The sequence below is a fragment of the Ctenocephalides felis genome, unplaced genomic scaffold (assembly GCF_003426905.1).
Source record: "Ctenocephalides felis isolate EL2017-DRISC unplaced genomic scaffold, ASM342690v1 CF-g0.4_SCAFFOLD_03570, whole genome shotgun sequence".
Classification (NCBI taxonomy): Eukaryota; Metazoa; Arthropoda; class Insecta; order Siphonaptera; family Pulicidae; genus Ctenocephalides; species Ctenocephalides felis.
In genome coordinates this window covers 16,440,573-16,461,430 of record NW_020539724.1, presented here as the reverse complement: position 1 = coordinate 16,461,430, position 20,858 = coordinate 16,440,573, and the positions used below count along the sequence as shown (strand labels likewise).

At 24.8% G+C, this 20,858-nt stretch overlaps 1 protein-coding gene across 1 annotated transcript in view; it reads left to right on the top strand.

Moving 5' to 3' along the window:
- Nucleotides 1-20,858, top strand: part of LOC113382767 (vitamin K-dependent protein C-like) — a 57,719-nt gene that overhangs the window by 34,971 nt on the left and 1,890 nt on the right. The window contains exons 2-3 of the mRNA XM_026620997.1: nucleotides 16,909-17,291; nucleotides 18,514-18,647. Coding sequence (XP_026476782.1) covers nucleotides 17,125-17,291; nucleotides 18,514-18,647 — 301 coding nt within the window. The 5' untranslated portion in view covers nucleotides 16,909-17,124. The remainder of the gene's footprint in view (nucleotides 1-16,908; nucleotides 17,292-18,513; nucleotides 18,648-20,858) is intronic.

Below are 20,858 nucleotides of genomic sequence, written 5' to 3'. Positions count from 1 at the left end.
ATAACACTTATCTATACTACTTTTATTTTATTTGATAATATATTTTGCTGATACGATGTCAAACACTTCATATTCAGAAAATGTTACTGAAAACAATTTGCTGTAACGGTAAAAATGAAACTTAATTGATATACAAGTGTATATCATACCTATTATATCACTTTCTCACTAAAACTTTATCAAAACTTTTGATATATAGTTAAAATTTTAATTTAATAAATTCAAATACTGAGCATAAATCTTTATAGATATTATAAGTAATTTGCGCTTGAAATATTAAAAATACTATGGCAAAATATTATATATGAATCAATATAATCAAAGTAAAAATGAAACTTTTTAAATTAACTAAAATCACTATCTTACTAGAAACTTCATCAAAACTTTTGAAATATTGTTAAACTTTCTCGCTAAAAACTTTATCACAATTTTTGAGATATAGCTAAAATTTTATTTTGATAAATTCAAATATTAAGCACAGATCTTTATGCATATTATAAGTGATTTGCACTAATTATAATAAAATATTTTTAAATAATAAGACAAGATTACTCAATAATAGCTGTAAAACTATAATCAAAGTGAAAATGAAACTTTTTCTAACTAACTAAATAACTTACTCTACATGAATGCAATATCTAATATATCACAAAGGACTTCATTGAAACTTTTGAAATAAATGCAAAATTTTAAAACTTTTTCACCAAAAAATTTTGAAGCTTTTTAAACTAACTAAAAAAACTGACTCTACACGAATGCAAAATTAAAATTAAATTAAATTAAAATTGAAATATTTGCAGAATTTTAAAATTATCTCACGAAATACAGTTAATAATTAATTAATTTAATTTTTAATAAATTCAAACTTTAAACACAAGTCTTTAAACTATAATCAAAATAAAAATGAAACTCTCTTTGAAAAAACTTTTAAAATATTTGTAAAATTTTAAAACTTTTTCACTAAAAACTTCATCAATTTTTTGGAAATACTGTTAATCTTTAATTAATTTAATTTTTAAAAAATTCAAACTTTAAACTATAACCAAAGTAAAAATAAAACCTTTTAAATTAACTCTACAAGAATGCCATCTTTATTATACCACTATCTCACTAAAAACTGTATTAAAACTTTGAAATATTTATAATATTTTAAAACTTTCTTACTGAAAACTTTATCAAATCTTTTGAAATGCTGTTAAAATTTAATTAAATTAAGTTTTAATAAATTAAAACTTCAAACACCAATATTTAAACTCTAATCAAAGTAAAAATGAAACTTTTTAAATTAACTGAAAAATAACCCTACATGAATGCCATATCTATTATATCACTATCTCACTACAAACTTTAAATTTTGTTTAAACTTTAAGTTTTATTAAAATCTTTGAAATATTTGTAAAGTTATAAAACTTTATCACTAAAAACTTGAATAATTTTTTGAAATAGTGTTAATATTTAATTGATATAAATTTTAATAAATTCAAACTTTAAACACAAATGTTTAAACTACAATCATAGTAAAAAACATGACAACTTTTGAAATATTTATAAAAATTTAAATTTTCACTCTAAAACTTAATCAAATCTTTTGAAATACTGTTAATAATAAATTAAGTTAAAAATAAATAAAACTATAAATAAAGCATTAAATTTAAAACTTTGTTATATGAATGTCATCTCCATTATATCACTTACTCACTGAAAACATCTTCAAAATTGTTGAAATATATTTAAAATTTTACTTTAATAAATTCAAATATTCAGCACAAATCTATACGCATTTTAAAAGTAATGCACTAATTAAAAGTAAGTGTACTAATTATAATAAAACATTTTAAAATAACGTTACAAGTTATTTCATATTAATAAAGAATTAATTTAAAACTATAATTGAAGTAAAAATAGAACTTAATAGATATATAAATGCCAACATAATTATTTCACTTTCTCACTGAAAACTTCACCAAAATTTTTGGAATATTAGAAAACTTCTCTTTTAATAAATCCGAACACTTCGCATCTTATATAAATATTTTGATATGTAAATATTAAATTTTTATATAACTGATCTATATATACATACATATATATATATATATATATATATATATATATATATATATATCCAATGCGTACCTATATGAAGCAATTGACAAACTAAAATGAACAAAGCCGAAACACTTAATATATATTACAATCTTCGAGATTATGTGCTCACACATTTTGTCTACCTATATGTGAATGAATTATATAGATATATGAATATCTACTTGTATAAATAAGTCGAAAAATATACATACTACCAAATATAAAAGTACATTTTTAAGTATGGATACTGAACATTGACAGGATTGTGTCCGAAACGTATAATAACAATACAATATTGTAGAATTAAAGCATTTCAATAAAAAAAATGTGCAGAAATATTATTAATATTATTTTACATACCACTGCATAATAAAGAAAATATAATAATAAGCCGGTCCCTAAAATTATAATTTCTTATTTCAAATTTCTCATACTACCTTTTGGTATTGTGATGTGCATAGAATTTCTAATATCAAATTGATTGAAAATTGCACTAAATGTTAATTATTTCTGAGATATTTGGACATTTTTTTAAATAATTATATTGAATTAGTTAAAAATTTTCAAATGTAAATGTACAAACATCAAAAAGTCTAAGTAAGCCACAATCTTCTCTTAAAATTAAAGTAAAACGTCCTTATATGTTACAAGTAAGTACCTGCATGAGATGGTTTTTTGATTTGCTAATATTGTTCACTAAATGTTCATTAATCCTTAAAAAGCTTTTTGGATATACCAAAATCTACTTGTATAAACAAATAAATGAATATTTTTATATGTTTATATTTACGTCTGCACTTGTATACATAAATTCTGAAATAGCCTGGTTTGGTTTGTAATTCATATCACTTAGTATAAATTTAAATCATTTTGATTTATTTTAAAATGAGCAAATCAGATTTTTTGCGAAAACAGAAACATTTTCTTCTGGAATTAATTAAGTTTCTTTGATAGTGATTTTTAAAAATATTGCACTTTTTTGAGATTTGCTCCATCAAGCACTTCAACAACACAAAATACTTCGAATTTTCATTCCCAAAATTATGAAAAAAATTCCAAAACGCATAAATAGTCTTATGCATTCCTCCGTTTTTTAAGTTATAATATAAGTACATAATCATTCTAATATAAGTACATACTAATCTCTTTTTTGCATTTTTTTTTTGAATTTTGTATGAACAGCAATCAAAACTGAAGGGACCAATAAGCTCTTGTGATAACTCCATTGAACTACGTCGCTTTTTCAGAAGGCAACCCAGCGGTTGGCCTATTTGAAGAAATTATTGTTATAGTTTTTGTAATATTTTACTAAAGCAGACTATTTTCACTTGGAAACATAACTAATTGAAAACCGGTATTGAACCTGGAACTTCTGATTGGACTACCATAACTCTAACCACTGGTCTACGGGGGGGGATCCTTTTGCAATAATATTGAAGAGCTAATTTTTAGTTGGTGATATTTATATAATTGACTGACGGAATCAGTAAGACTTACTGCAGTTTTTAATCAAAATAGGAATATACGATTACAGTTTTTAATGAAAATAATAATAAGGAATATACATATTATATTCCTTGTAACACAATATTAACTGGTGGGATAATGAATTTCAATGTTATGCATGAACATATTATGTCTTATACATCCAATTATCCAATATTATTACATTAAACTAATTATACTAATTAATTACATTGTACATTATTTTTGCATCAAGAGTAATGTTTTTCTTTAAATTCAAGTTAAAACTTGTATCGTAACAATTTAAAAATTACTAAAATCAATTCTAATTGATTATATCGATCATACCGATATGATCATACGCATATCGCGAAGTTTATGCAAACCTTAAAGCAAAATGCCACTTACACCTAGTTTATGTCTGAAATTCAATATATATATATATATATATATACGAGTATATATATATATATATATACATATATATATATATATATATATATATATGGACTAAAACTGTGTAACAGATTTACGAATTAAGTTAAATTAGCGTTGTGTTACGTCGTTGTCTTGCATATATGTAGATGTTAATACTTTAGAATTTAACTTGTTAACAGTTTATACAACACATATGTGTATTAATATATATATATATATGTATATATATATATATATATATATATATATATATATATATATCCTTAAATCGATCATAACGGTGTCTATTTTTTATTTTGCATAATATTTTCCACAAATAGAAAATAATCAATATTACAGTTTTTTGAACTACATTCTATGTATATATGTGTGTTCATATATATTTAGTTAAGATTTTGTTTACTCACTGATAAGACTGTGACAAAGTGTAGGGCATAAAATATTTCTTTGTTTTTTGATAATTTGTATCTACTGGTCATGTAATACTCAAACACTTACCTCCAGAGAGATAAAGATGTTACATATAAATTTATATGTATATATATATATATATATATGTGTGTGTGTGTCTATTTTCTGGACAAATAATCACGTGTTTGTATTATTTACATTTATTATATGGTGTAGTTCTTAGAAGACGAGTATTAAACAGTATCCAAGAGATAGCAACAGTAATTTTTGCTATAATTGCAAGTAAAGAAATATATACACATAATTATATATTACATTTGTAATGTATGAGTGTTTTTTTTGACATATAAAACAAACGGTTATATATATTTTATATTAGACGTTTCTAAAACTATAAATGTTCCATCGTCAAGTCATTTTTCTAGAACATGGTGGTAATTTGAAAATCGTACGCCTGGGGTCTACTCGACGCTTGGGGTCTACTGGACCTTCTTCTCGTACGCCTGGGGTCTACTGGACCTCTACGCCACCTATAGCGTTCATTTTTTCCTCGCTCGTTTTAGAGCGTTTTTCAAGACTTTAATTTTTTTACCTCTACAAATGTATGCTGTAGCTTTGTAGATAGTTCGAATTTTATTTTCGTTTTTTTTTATCAAGCCAATAGTCAGCCAAGGCTAGCGTTTTATCACCGCAGGGGTCTTATAGACCCCATATGTTTCCTCGGTACTGGGAAAGTAACACTCACTTTTTTGCCCTGAAAAAAATTTTGCCCGGAGAAATTTTAAGAAGCCCTGAATTATACTTTCTTACTAATAAAATTGAATATGATTTAACTCTGCTATTTAATATGATATAATAGCTATTGGGTGGAGCGACTAGGGCGGATGCAGAGCACGCCATTATGGAGTGCAAAATATGGGAAAAGGGTAGGCAAGAACTATGGAGGGAGATAGTTAGGGAAAAAATCTTTCTCCCAACCAATTTTATAACATTATTGACAAAGAAAAGAATATATGGTGCACTATTCAATTATATACAAGCAAATAAAATAAAAGTGTAAAGATTAATTATAAAATGTTTATGACTGATGTACGTGTATACAAAGTCAACAAATAAACAATTTAATTTTTTTTTTTTTAAACTGCTAAATTTTAATTTAGCTTTTAGGAATTGCATATATGTAGTTTATTCTGATTAAAATGTTATATGAATGTAACATTGATTAAGTTCAATTATGCGAGCATTGTTTGTCAATTAAGTTTCCCAAATTTTTGTTAAAAATCAAAGGTTATCATTTCTCTTTCCGAAAATTCTTAACTACTGTAGGTGCTTGAAATCAGCAAAATTTCTGCACAAAATATCAAAGTTTTCATATATAACATCATAAGTCTATCAGCTTCCCAAGAACTGAGGTCAGAATGATCAATCAATATTGAATTTAAAAATCGAATACAAAGCATTCTTAGAAAAAGCATGTTTGTCGAATGAAGACTGATACTGAAAGAAAATAATAAGCTTAGCTGCTTGTATTTTTATATCCACATGATAGCATTCGGTATATATCTAAAATAAATGTTTATATGAATAATACTATAATCATTTATACTAATTGTGTTGCTATTAATTGAGCTTAATTATAAAATTAATCATTTGGTGACTAATGGTCATATGCTCATATGCAATAATCGCAAACTTGCGATACTTATGTTTTATGTTTATGATGATTTACTTTTCAATGAATAATCCTCGGTAAAAATGTTATTAAAACAATTCATAAATGTTTACCGAAAATTTATGCAGAAGTGTTTCCTTACATTAAGTTTATTTTCCATTTTAATAATAATACATTTTTGGTATCTTATGAACTTCAGAACTATAAGGTGATTATGGGGTATAAGAATGGTTTTGAAATTTTAATAGATAGAAAAATATCCACGTTATATTTTTATACACAACACAGTTTTCAGAATTAAATAGAGTATATTTTCATCAAAATCGTTACGCATTTTTGTGGACAATAAAAGGAACAAATTACCATTTGTATGGGGATTCCTCAATGAAATTATTTTAATACCTTTAACTTTTGTAATATTTCTTAAAAAAAAATTGTTATTATTTTTTCTAAAATAATTTCTAGTAACTTAAGTTACTTTTGTCTAGAATATCTAGCAATTTTCATCTAGAATTAATAATTCTTCACTATTACAGAAATAATAAACAGATATATGGCGCTCGTACATATTTATGTAGTTGTGTGTTAATTCTTTATTATTATTATTATTATTATATATATATATATATATATATTATGTGTGTGTATGTATATATGCATTTATATTAATCTTATAAGGTCATGCCATACATGTTTTACATGCAGTAAATATCAGTGATCCTTACTGATAACTGAGATTAATTTCTATATGGATAATTATTTCATCACATTTAATCTAAATTTAGACGAGAAATTATTTAAAATATTTAATTAAGTAACAAAATTTTAATTCAGTTTTATTAACGACCAAAATAGAAAATGCACAAATAATTATTAACCACAAAACTGGTGAAAATCTGGCGCAATATTCTTGCTTACCTTGCCAGAAAAACTTTACAGAAATCTGTTACAAGATATACTGGCGCCGTGTGACGTGAAGAACAATTTCTTCGAATTTGATCAACAAATTTCGATTTTTTTTAATTTTTATATATAAGAATTTATCAGAGTAAATAAGGGGCAGTTGAAAATGTTTTATTGCCAGAATGAAGAGCATTACAGGCTTTATAAGACATATCCTATTACCTTAATACTTGGAAAGAACTAAATATTAAAATGTAAATATAAAATAACGACAAGAATAGAAAATGTATAAATAATTATTAATCATAAAACAAGTGAAAATCTGGCGCAATATTCTTGCTCATCTTACCAGAAAAACTTTACAGAAATCTGTCACAAGAAAAACTGGCATGGGACAAGAAAACGCTCTGAATTTCATAGATTTTAGAAAATGTCTGTGATAATCCGATGAACTTTCTCGAAAATAACAAATAACATCAGTCAAAGTCATTTTTAATTTAAAGTTGCTTTTAAGTTAAAAGCAACCCAATGATTTTCCTTTCATTTTGCTTAATTTTGCTTAATTTTTAATATTTTTAAATTGTGATGTGATATATTGTAGCAATTTATTAAGAAACATGATCTTGAAGAGTTTTTTGACAGATGTCCTGAAGATGGAACGTACCTAGTTCCGAAACGTCGACAGTAAATAAATAAAGAAATGGTTTTTTGAAAATCGTTTCTGTTTTTTATTACTTTTTGAATTCTTTGTTCGAAGCTCTACAAAATATTTACAAATCCAAGACTCTACTATATAATGGTTATATATATAGTCAATCACCAACTCCCATTTGCTTATCAATCATACTTTGAATTTTGAACATTTCATCAAATTTACATTCTGAAATAATCTTTGAATTAAATTCCTATTTAACACGATTTTACAAGCGGTGATTCACAATAACTATAAAAAGCTTTTATTTAATTTATTCAATCTATTAGATAAAAACAATCAACGCTAAGTAAATGGTACTGTTCAGTCACAAAAGTCGATGGGTCAGTCATTGAAGGTTTCGATTATGTAGATTTTCTAGAATGGTCTGATCTTTGGTAAAAACCTGTATAGTATATTTAAAATGTTATTTATAATAAAAATATTATTGTGTGGGGCTAAATGTCTGAGCCAGGTCAGGACAATTTCTTCGAATTTGATCAACAACTTACTATTTTTTTTAATTTTGCAATGTAAGAATTTATCAGAGTAAATAAGTAGATGAAAATATATTATTACCAGTCTAAATACTGTCACACGATGTATAAGACATGGCCTATATTTATATTTGACTCATTACTTGGGAAGAACTAATTAAAATATAAATATATAACACAGTTATTTTTTCATCTTACTTTGCTATTGCACTTTCCCAGCCGTTTATACTGATGAAGAGAATATTTACCAAAATATTCATGATATAGATGATATAGAACTACAATTATATATATTATATAGATATTAAGTACATGATATTTAGATTTTTCAACGTTGTGGTTTGTGGTTGATTCAAAATTTAGCACCAACAAAAAAAATCTCATACAAACACTTAAAATGTAACACTTTGCTAAGTCAAAATTAAGAAAATTAAGAAAAGAACCAACATATGGTTGTATTTATATTGAGAGACTCCTATCTTTTAACAGTTCTTGAAGGAAAAGATATCTCATTATACCTCTATGCTCTATGGAACATTAAATAAAATTCGTCGGGAAAATGTTTTTTTCAGAGATTTTTTAATTCAGAATAATAAAATCATAGATATAACATTTATGTATGTATATCGAGGCGGGTCGATTGTAAGGTCTCTTTAGCACATATGATTTTCTGATTCTAGGGATCAAAATAAGATACTTTGCTGAAGAAACCATAGCTCTATAATGAATTCTGATGACCCGTGCATTGACTCAAAAATAAGGGTTATACTTTGAAAAACCACACAGGGGTTGTCCCGGGGGGTAAACCATGGGATGGGTGGATCGTCCTTCCAAAGTTAGTGGGGGTCGGTCATACATTTGGACCTGATGAGGGCATTCTAAATGGGTTACAATGGAATTTTTCAAATTTTAAACCTTATTTTGGGTCAATTCACGGGACATCAAAATTCATTTTAGAAGTATAGTTTCCTCAGCAAAGTATCTTATTTTGATCCCTAGTATCCGAAAATCATGTGTGCCTAAGGGAGTTTTTTTGACCCATACAAATCGACCCGCTCTAATGCATATATATAATTGTATATATATATATATATATGTGTGTGTGTCTATATGTATATATATATATATATATATATATACATATGATGTCTGTATAATCATATTGATTGTCTGAGGTAGATAATCAGATGAGATACCTTTTGTCTATATATATTTATACATAAAATCTTTTAATCTTCAACAATGTCGCAATATTCCAATAAAATAAATCGTGCTAGATAAATATAATGAACTACATGATAATATTTAATCAATTGATAACTAAAATTCACATCATTAGGGCGCTGACATTTCTGTGAATATAACACATATTGCAAACATTGTAATATCATATTATCATTGTGATATATTATTTAAACTTATAGTTGTTAAATTATTAATTTAAATTCATATTTTACCCTATGAGAAAATATGAAAATTATCATCTATCAACGATGCTTAAAAAAATGTCTATTTAAAAAAACTGATTTTTATTTGTTATGTATAATTCTTACTTTAATTTTTTGTTGAGTGTAATTTAAAAAAAACTGTTGAAGCTTATTTGACAATAACAATACTTATAAAAATCTTATAAAACAATTAAATAACGTATAAATAAAGTTCAAAAAAAAATTATTTATATTATTTAAATTTATTATAAAATATTTAATTTAAAATTAAATAAAGTTTGAAATGTTATTCAAAAAAAATTATATTTGATTCATATTATTTAAATTCATTATAAAATATTTATAAAAAAGTAAGTAAATTCATTATTGTAAATATTTTTATTTAAATTTATAAAATAATTTATTAAAGCTCAATAGACCTCCCTCAATAGAGCTTTCAAAGCCCTTAACGTATCGTAAGGGGGCGTCCATTAATCACGTGGGCGAGTTTTTAAGGATTTTTGGACCCCCCTTGCTTTTGGTGATACATGGTGATATTCAAAATTACTCCCCCTTCCCCGCCAAACATCACGTGTGTTTTTAGTTATGTGAAAAAACTGTAAAATTTTTGAATGAAGTAATTTTTTTGAAAATGTTTGATTTAAAAAAACAGTTAAAAAAGAAATACACATGATGTCTCACTATACCCCTTCCTCCCCCACGTGATATTTTGTATTTTTTTGTCAAACCCCCCCTTCCCCTAAAAACCTCATAACCAAAAAAACTGACAAACTCACAACCAAAGAAAATACTTTTGTTATGGATTTTGAAAAGTTTTGAATTTTAAGAGTAAAAAATGAATTGTTTTAATTTTCAAATAGTTTAAAAGGTGTATAAATATATAAAAAAAATGTTTGTTAATAATAGTCCCTGAAGAATGAGTAATTCTATTTCTTAAAAACGTAGCATGAAAACAATGAAAAATTAAACAATTTTTTTGGGAAAAAGAGAAGCTTTTAGTTCAGAAAATTTAAATCATAAATATATATATATATATATATATATATATATATATATATATATACCTATATATATATATATATATACATATATATATATATATATATATATATATATATATATATACCTATATATATGGCCGTCAAGATAGGTTAGTCGTATGAGCGAACACATGTGAATTCAAATGTTGCGTTTATACATATATTTGTTCAGTGTCAAAAAAGTGATCAAGGAGTGCACATGGGATAAACAAATAATGTAAATTATTGGAAAATAAATTATGCTTTTTGGATAAGTGATAAAAAAGTGCTCAATTTAGTGAATTTAATTCGATTTATTTAATAAAAAGTGAAGTGAAATTATTTTTATTTAATAAAATATACATATATAAATATTCATATATATGTAGATAGATTCATGTATAAATATGTATATATAATTTTATATGCATATATTTTTCAAAAATATTATAGAACTTTATTCGAAATTTTTTTTTATTATTTACTTTGCGATTTTTTTGGGACTAAAGGTCGAGAAATATTTCAACTTTTAATTAATATTTATTAATAATCTCACACAAAATAAACAATGAAATATAAACAAGCATATATTTTCATTTATATTGTATGATCTTTAACCCAACAATCTGATACCAATTGCTAATTGAAAGAAATATGTACACACACATATATATATATATATATATATATATATATATATATATTTATATATATTGTTTGTATGTACATATAGTAAGCAAATATTTTTAAATAGGTTAATAGTAATAAAACCTAACCATGCATTTCACAATATAAATATAGGCAAATAAAAATCATCAATACATTCTTGCGTACCTATATCAATTTGTAAATGTGCATATGTATATGTACAAACAAATTTAAAATCAATAAAATTTATAGGGCAATGTTATAAACATATTTACCTATACAAATTTATAAAAAATATATATGTATATTTATATATGAATATAAATTTATATGTATATATATATATATATACGTATATATATATATATATATATATATATATATATATTCATATATACATAAATAATTAAGTGCATGTGTGTGTATATAGTGTGATTTTAAATATATAGAAATGTACAAAATTATATATTCGTGTGTGATTTATGCAGTACTGGTAAAAGCTGTAAGACTATTGGATATAAGTAATGTAAGTATGACTTTATTTTACTTATATATATATATATATATATATATATATATATTTATATATATATATATATATATATATAGGTGTGTGTGTGTTTGCAGGTGAGATTGTAATTATTACATACTTTGCATATAATTGCAGGAAATTAAATACCTTAATTGAATTCGAATACCAAATTACTCCTAAAATTATGAGCAATGTCAACAGACACACATGCACAGCTCTGGATATATATATATATATATATATATATATATATATATATATGATAGAGTTGTTCCTGAGCATCTATTCAATAATTAAAACAATTTTAGTGAAGAAAAATGTCTTTAGTGTAAAACGTTTCGGATTCAGATTTGACCATCTTCACTGCTACATTAAAAGATTACAAAGTTACAAGTTAGAAATATTTAAAAAAAATAGCATTGAAGATGGGTCGAATCAGGATCCGAAATGTTTTACAATAAAGATATTTTTTTTTCACTAAAATTATTTTAATTATTGGATGGATGCTCAAGAAAAACTCTATCAAAATATTCCACCATCTGAAAAAACCTCTCGCTTTGTATATATATATAATATATATATATACAAAGCGAGAGGTTTTTTCAGATGGTGGAATATTTTGATAGAGTTTTTCTATATATTATATATATTTATATATATATGTGTGTGTGTGTGTGTGTATTTATGTATTTAATTTTCATATCATTCATAAAAGTTTTTGTTAGTCAATTTCTCCAAAGAAAATGTCATACGCTCAATAAAACATGTTTAATGCCCATTTCATATATTAATTTTGATGACTTTTAGTCTTCTTTTGTATTTGATTGCAACTTCTTTGATATAAGTTCCTTGGTAAATTAGCTCATTTGGAATATATGTTGGCGCTCCTAATATTTTTTATAACATTTTATTTTAAAAAATTTGCAAAAGATTTATGTTGATTTTGCTTGTGCTACCCCAAAATCACATACGAGTTATCTAAATTGGTTTAAAAACTATATTATTCAGGATCTTGTTATAAGATAAAATAGTTTTAACACAAAGTCAGCATTTTGTTATAAGATAAAATAGTTTTAACATCAATTATAGTTTTTGAAGCTTTCTTTAAGCTTTAATCTCTTCGTTTAACAAATTGTTTCTTTTATGCGATTCTTCTTTTAAAATGAAATAATAATTAGTCTAATATATATAAAAACCAAGTTACTTAAAAATACAAATTATTTTTTTAATTTTCATTATTTAATAAATCAGTATTGTTATTTGATCTTTGATATTTGGGATTTATCTGATTAATTTCATTATATATTCTGTTGCATATACATACATTTATCTATAAATGTGTGAAAAAAAGTATCTAGAAATTTATTATTCTCGGAATAGAATATAATTAACACAATTAGATAATATATTGATGATCGAGTTTGATGATATGTATATATGTATATATATGTGGGTATAATAATAATAATAATATATACCGAAACATTTCCAATAACTAGTTTCATAATTTGTTCCCAAATGTTGCAAATACATACCACCATCAAAGAACTATTTGTGTATTATGTAGGACTAATTGTTAGATATATATTGTTATTAGTCTTAAACAATATTACCGAACAATTAATCCTAAATAATAAATAAATAATTCTCAGATGGTGGTGTTTATTTGCAACATTTTGAAACTAATTATGCTCCATCATCAGGAACAAAATCTGTATTTGATAAGGACAGTAAAAAAAATTAAAGTAATCGGTTATGAATGTCGTGTAAATGATTTTAATTTAAGGAATATTTGAAAAATTATTTATTTGTGAGGCCGCTCTAGAAATACATATCACTATAAAAAAAACTTCACATTATATTTAATTTTGCGACTACACTTTTAATTTAATTTTAATATTTATCAAATGTATGTATTCTACGTACTTGCTAAGATTTATTAATCAAAAATACGAATTAAGAAACTTCATAAGAAGAAATTTTATAATACCATTTTTATTAATATTGTGAAAAAGTACAGTTTTTAAAATCGCTATCTATTTGTTTTTAACTGACAGTGACTAATATATCAAAAATGCTTTAACCGATTCAAAATTTACTAAAAAGTAAAAAGTTTTCAAATACTAAAAATTTCAAATCAATTTGTTTAATTATTGAAAAATTTTAATTTGTGGCTTATTTTAAAAACGCAATAGAGAAAAAAAAATCACAAATATTATTACTTAAAAATAAATAGCTTTTGTTATTTGTATTATATATGCTAATTTTTAGTTAGTTTCTATATATGTTAAATTAACAGAAATTAATTATTCGATTTTGTAGTTTTTTATATTTTAATAGTTCTTTGTCTCTATTAGTTCTTTTATGCCGAATGATGAAGTCAGGGTGAACACTCACTTTGTTTTAATCTTTTTTGTTTATTAATTTATATATTACCTGTTTATTTTATGCTTAATTATATATTATTTTTGGGATTTGTTGTTTGATCAAAAATTAAATTTTGATTTAGGTTTATATTTATACATTTATACACAATCATATATTCATATACATAATATATGCACATATATATAATATATATATACACATATTATTTAATTTTGTTCATTACCGTTAGCTATATGTGACTTAAAATATGTATATATATTAGGATATGCCCATATATCGATATATCATCATGTGTAACATAATACAATGTGCACATTATTTATTTGCATGCAAATAATGATACGGTTATTTTTTATACACATCGTATATTAATTGATTTATTATTTATGTGTTTTATATTGTCTGTCTAGACTGATCAAAATGTATTAAAGCTTATTCATATTAACTTACGCTTTCGAAGAATTCAAATATCCATATATGTATATATATATATATATATATATATGTAAAGGTGTATCATGTGATAACTTACAAACAGTGCGTACGTGTAAATCCTAATAAGGATTTAGTTTAAGAGGCGTTAATTTATAGTTATATATATTTTATGTAACGGGGACAATCATAACTGACACAATATGCCATAAATACACAAGTATACTAATATTAATATTTATGTATATATATATATATATATCCTATATATATATATATATATATATATATATATAAAAATGGAGCTCGAAATTATATTAGATCCGCTAAAACTCGAAAACTGCTGAACCGATCTTCCCAGTTTTAATCTTGAAATATTTGTGCCAATCCAGAGATTGTGCAAAACGTGAGAATATTTTTCAAAAACGCGTAGAAACTTTACAATTTAAGTTCAAAATTTAATTAATTTAAAGGGAAACAATGCACGACGCTTCATACGTCAAATGTAAAATATTTTTATAATACCATATTGTCTATACCATTTATACAACACATCCCTTGGCACTTACAATACTCTAGAAATTGTTTGCAAATACTTTGTATGGTAAAACAACGTTTGCCGCGTCAGCTAGTATATATATATATATATATATATAATATTTTATATGGCGTAAACCAAAAATATTTTTATACGAGCATCCATGCAATTTTCTTCTCAATATGTTTTAAAAAAATTCAAAAATCTTATTTGCATTAAGAGTGCCAGTTTGACTCTTCATCAGTGGATAAAACACTCAAATATATTTTCAAATAATAAGAAGAAAATGTAAAATAAACCTGTATATTTATTTTTAAAATTGAACTAATACTATAAAATAAATATTATTAGTATTAATAATCATTTCATACGTTTAGAGTCCCAACCTAACTCTTCTTCAGTGGAACTCACAAATCTTACTTTTACAACAATTTTTTTTACAACAATCTTTTTTTTATAACAATCTTACTTTTGAAATTGTAAATTTAATTTAAAAAATTAAACTAAAATTGAATAAAAACTTGAGATCAACAAATTTAATTAAAAGTTGAGTTATGTTGGAATTTTTTGAAAAAAAAAACAGATAAATATATCAATAACAATTTCTTTTAATTTTTATTTTTTATACGTCCTGATCACTTGCCTTGAGTAATTTAGTTAGAATTTACAGTCACATTTGCATAAATAAATTAAATTGCATTTTATAATGTCTAGATTAACGTTTAATTTGTATAACCTTCTAATATGAAGCTTCAAGTTATATATGTTCTAATATCTAATGTGAAAATTATTTTATATTATTGACTAAAATTTAAACAAATATAATAATATGATATTATGTTTGAATAATGATAGTATGATATACACGTGTGTATATGAATATCTCGGCTTATATTAAATAATTTAATAGATGACTTAATACCTTTGTTTCGAGTTATATCGTTTTATAATGTGAGTAATTAAATTATTATTAATATATAAATACTATTAATCATTATTATAATAGTTAAATAAATAATAAAAATATATTTAAATATGATATACTATAAAAAATGCATATTAGAATTAAAGAATGCATATTTTGAGATCACGTTGAACAATATTTAAATAATTTTTTAACACAATGTTGATATAAAATATTTTCGAGATTTTCTCAGATTTTGAATAATAAATACCATATTTTGTGTTTAAAATAAAAAATCAACTACATTTATCATGCAATAAAAATGCTGTTTGCTTTCCTTAACCCTGTAGTCAACTAAAATCTTCATATTAATATCGATAATAGATTAATAATTACAGTATATAATAATTATCATATATCAGTCATATATAATTTTGCCAAATTAATTTATTTTCGTTTTGATTCGATCATTGAATCTATTTTCTTCAAATATGAAAAAAAATTATGGTTGCAACTATGAAGTGAAAGACTGTCTTCTGAAATGCACTAGTTTCATCTCTGCCTCAACTATGCTAATTGTTTTTAATTTATGGAAAATATTTTTACAATAAAGAAAGGTCTAATGATAAATTAGTCTATATTTTAGGAAAAATAGGTCAATAGTACAATAATAAATAAATAAATAAATATATAGTTATATACACACCTCTGTAGAATATGTACTAAATTTACTAATCTTTTTTAACGAAACTAGTCCAAATTTTATTATTTTAATATATGGCAGTGTTCTTTTGAAACTAATCTTTATATTAACTCAATTTTTATTTATTTCCAGTATACGGACACTATAATAGATAATGAAGAAACAGTATTAAATAGCAAAACTGAAATAATATTCATAGAAGACAACCATGACTCTTATCCATCCAACTCAGAAGATGATATTTGGGAGGACGACGTGAACTTTGTCTACTTAAAAAGAAAATCCTGTAAAAATGGAAACAAAACTTTAAATGATGAAGAATGTTCATTGTTTGGTGAAGATGCTGAAATGGCATCGAATAAGGATCAACATTCGTATAAAAATGAATTAAATTTAAAAAATTCTGATGGCAGACAGTTGATTAAGAGAGATACAAAAAAGGAAGGATATCGAGGGTATGGTAGGTGGACAAAGTGGACTCCTTGTTCGAGACATTGTAGGACGAAACGAATGAGGTAAAATATTATTATTATAATATTTATAGTCATTAAAACAAATTTCTTTCTTTTATCTTCAAAAATCTAACTTTGATCTTGAATCTTTCATTGTAAAGCATTCTACGTCATGTACCGACCAAATAAAATCATTGCTTGTTCAAAATAAATATAACAACAAAGTTTAAATCCATAATCAATTATAATTTAATTTATCACTCTTTTGCGTAGTAGATCTCCAGTGAGATACTTCTACTTTCTTAAACGAGGACTCTGGGGAGATTTTTCTTGAACCTCCTTATACCTAATTTTTATATTGGATTCTTGATTGTTTTTTTCATAGGTGGCAAATATATGATTTAATATTATAATTAAGACACAATTTCTACATATAAAGATGGAAGCACATTTCACTAAAGAAACCCAACAATTTAAATGTGAAATAGATAGCATATTTGAAATTCACTTTATTTTTATCAGCTTTATACGTTTCACTACTGAACTGATTAAGATAACGTTTTGAAGTACAAATATTTAAAAATTGTTTTGAATGTTCAATTATAATAGTTTAAATTATTCTAAAAATACTATTGCAAGAGTACGATGAAGTAATAAAATAAAAAGATACGATAAGAGTTAAAGATTTACTAGATATATATTTTCCAATATGTTCTAATTCGCTGATAATCACATGAAATTGCCAGTAGCTTACCTTACTCACAAGCCAGGGATACTCGGTTCGAGTCCTGGCACTGACATAGAATTGTTATTTGATTTGTTGGATTCAAATTATGTAGGATAGCAGTTGTGAAGAAAGCTTGATCGTATAAGATAGTATAAGTTTCCTGTATTTTCTCTTTTCACAAGCCATGGATACTCGGTTCGAGTCCTGGCACTGACATAGAATTGTTATTTGATTTGTTGGATTGAAATTATGTAGGATAGAAGTTGTGAAGAAAGTTTGATAGTATACGATAGGATAAGTTCCCTGTATTTTCTCTTCTCGCGTAAGTCGTCAATCGTCTGCATTCTTCTTCTTCCCATTCCTTTCATTTCTTCTATTTTACCTTCGATGACGTCGTGCAGGAGGCACTCTTTTTGCAGAAGGGGTGCGTCCATATGTTGACACATATGGAAAAATGAAGTTTTCCTGATGTATTTTGTCTTTATAATTTCCAATTATTTTTGATAATCAATGTAGTGTTTATGCTTCAATCATTTATACATTTTAAATATTTTTCAGGAAATGTAAAAGGCATTCAATATGTGGTTCAGCTCCATACATACGACAATCAGCCTACTGCTTCGTTGAAGGAACAGTTTGCGAAAAATACATAAGCAAAAAATTAAATTTAAGCAAACGAAATAAAGGAACAGGTAAGCTAAATTATTGTTTGATATAGAAATTACTAAATAATGAAAAATCAAATTCAAAGCCGTTTTATTCAAAATATTTCTACCGGACAGTGTGCAAATGTTGGCATGGTAGTAAATTTTATCTAGTTTCTCCTTATCTAACTGAAGAAGAGTGCTTTATATAAAATTTGTGAGATATTTGACAAAAACCTAAAAAATGTCCCGAATTTTCTATTTATCGCTAAATAATGAAAAATCAAATTCAAAGTCGTTTCATTCAAAATATTTCTAACGGACAGTGTTCAACTGTTGGCAGTGGCGAGCATAGCTCTTTGGTAGCGTGTTCGATTCACACGACAGGGGTCTTCGGATCAAATCCTGTCAATGACATAGAATTTATGAAAAAATAATATGTGTAGTTAATTTGAAATCAATAGAGGAATATTGGAACTTGAAAAAATAATGAAGAAAAGAATGAAGAAAAGAATGGTATGAAGCTGAATTAGAAATTTGAAAAAGAACAAGAATTGAAGAAAATAAGAAGAAGAAGAAAAATTAAGAAGAATATAGAATAGGATACATAAAATAGATTGAAAATGATATAAAAATTAGAATTGTAACTAAAAAAAAATGTTGTAGGTGGCTAAATGCTCAGAGTAAGCGAGGCCAAAATAAAAAAAAAAAAAAAAAAAAAAAAAAAAAAAAAAAAAAAAAAAAAAAAAAAAAAAAAAAAAAAAAAAAACTGTTGGCATGGAATTGTTTTCAATTTTATCTAGTTTTTCCTTATCTAACTAAAAAATAGTGCTTTAATTTTTTCAAAAGACTTTCTATAAATTGATGCTTAATAGATTTTTAACTTACAATGCTAGTAAATTTAAAATTTGTACACCTACGCAGTCAATCGTGTTAAAAGAAGATGTAAGTTTGAAAATAGATCATCCATCTATTCCATTTTTTTAGGATTTTTGGACCTTTTCTCCTCCTTGGTGTAACGTTATGATATACAAAATTACCCTAACCTTTCCTTTACCAAACATCACCTGTGTTTTAAGTTACAAGAAAAATTGTAACATTTTTGATTTTTTTCGAAAATGTTCAGATTTTTTTATTAAAAATCTGGTGACAAATAAATACACGTGACATCTTACTATACCCCTACACGTGATATTTTGGCAAATCCTCCCTTCTTCTAAAATCCTCACGTGATTAATGGACGCTCCTTAGGTACTTTTATAGACAATTTTTTTGTTTTGTAATATCAATTTGATATTGAAATTAAGTTAAAGAGTTCAAGATTATGCTTTATGAATTGATTTGGAGGCGACCAGTAATTATTTAATGGATTTCTAAAGAATTTTGGACCCTTTGGATTTGAAATCTTCCTCCACGTGGTGATGTTTAAAATTACCTTCCTCCTTCACCAAACACCACATGTGTTTTAAGTATCTAGAACAAAGCGTAAAGTTTTTGGATTAGTTTTGAAAAATTTTGGATCATTTTTTAAATTCGGGTAAATAAACGTGATATCTTACTACTTACAACACCTCCCTTTCACAACTTTGTATTTCTTAATTTTTTCTCAAATCTCTATACTTTTTTTAAGCCTCACGAATTAATAGACAGTTCCTTAGCAAAAATATACAGAAATACTGTAAGGATATTAAATTGTCGAAAAAGATTTCTACACGTGGACAAAAAACTAAGGAAAAGTTGAAATTCATCATTCTTCCAATATAACTGTGTAAACTCTCAGTGATAAATTGTTTGTTTAACTACTTTATTTAATAATACAATTTAAGTACGGATGTTTTTCATGTGATGAATACTTAAGAAAGTTTATAAACGCATATAAATGCATTATGAATGAACTTTTACTTTCTCGTTCCGTAACTTTAATGACCCGAGTGTTTTGCGAGTTCATATTATTTCTTCCTGATGTTGTGTCACATGAGAATACATACTTGAATCTGAATGCGTACTTATTAATAGTCTGGTCTGGTCACCATGTTGGCTGGAGACTCTTCTTGAAGGCGACATCCATAAATTATGTGAGGTCAAAAGGAAGACATTATTATTTTGGCAAAATCTTACTTCTTTTTTAAAAAAAATACCTATGCTATAATTATGAATAATGCTTTAGTATAATATGATATAATATTCTTGAATATGATATTATAGTTACCTACATATATTCTAATTAGAATAATTTATAAAGAATGCAATGGCCAGGGT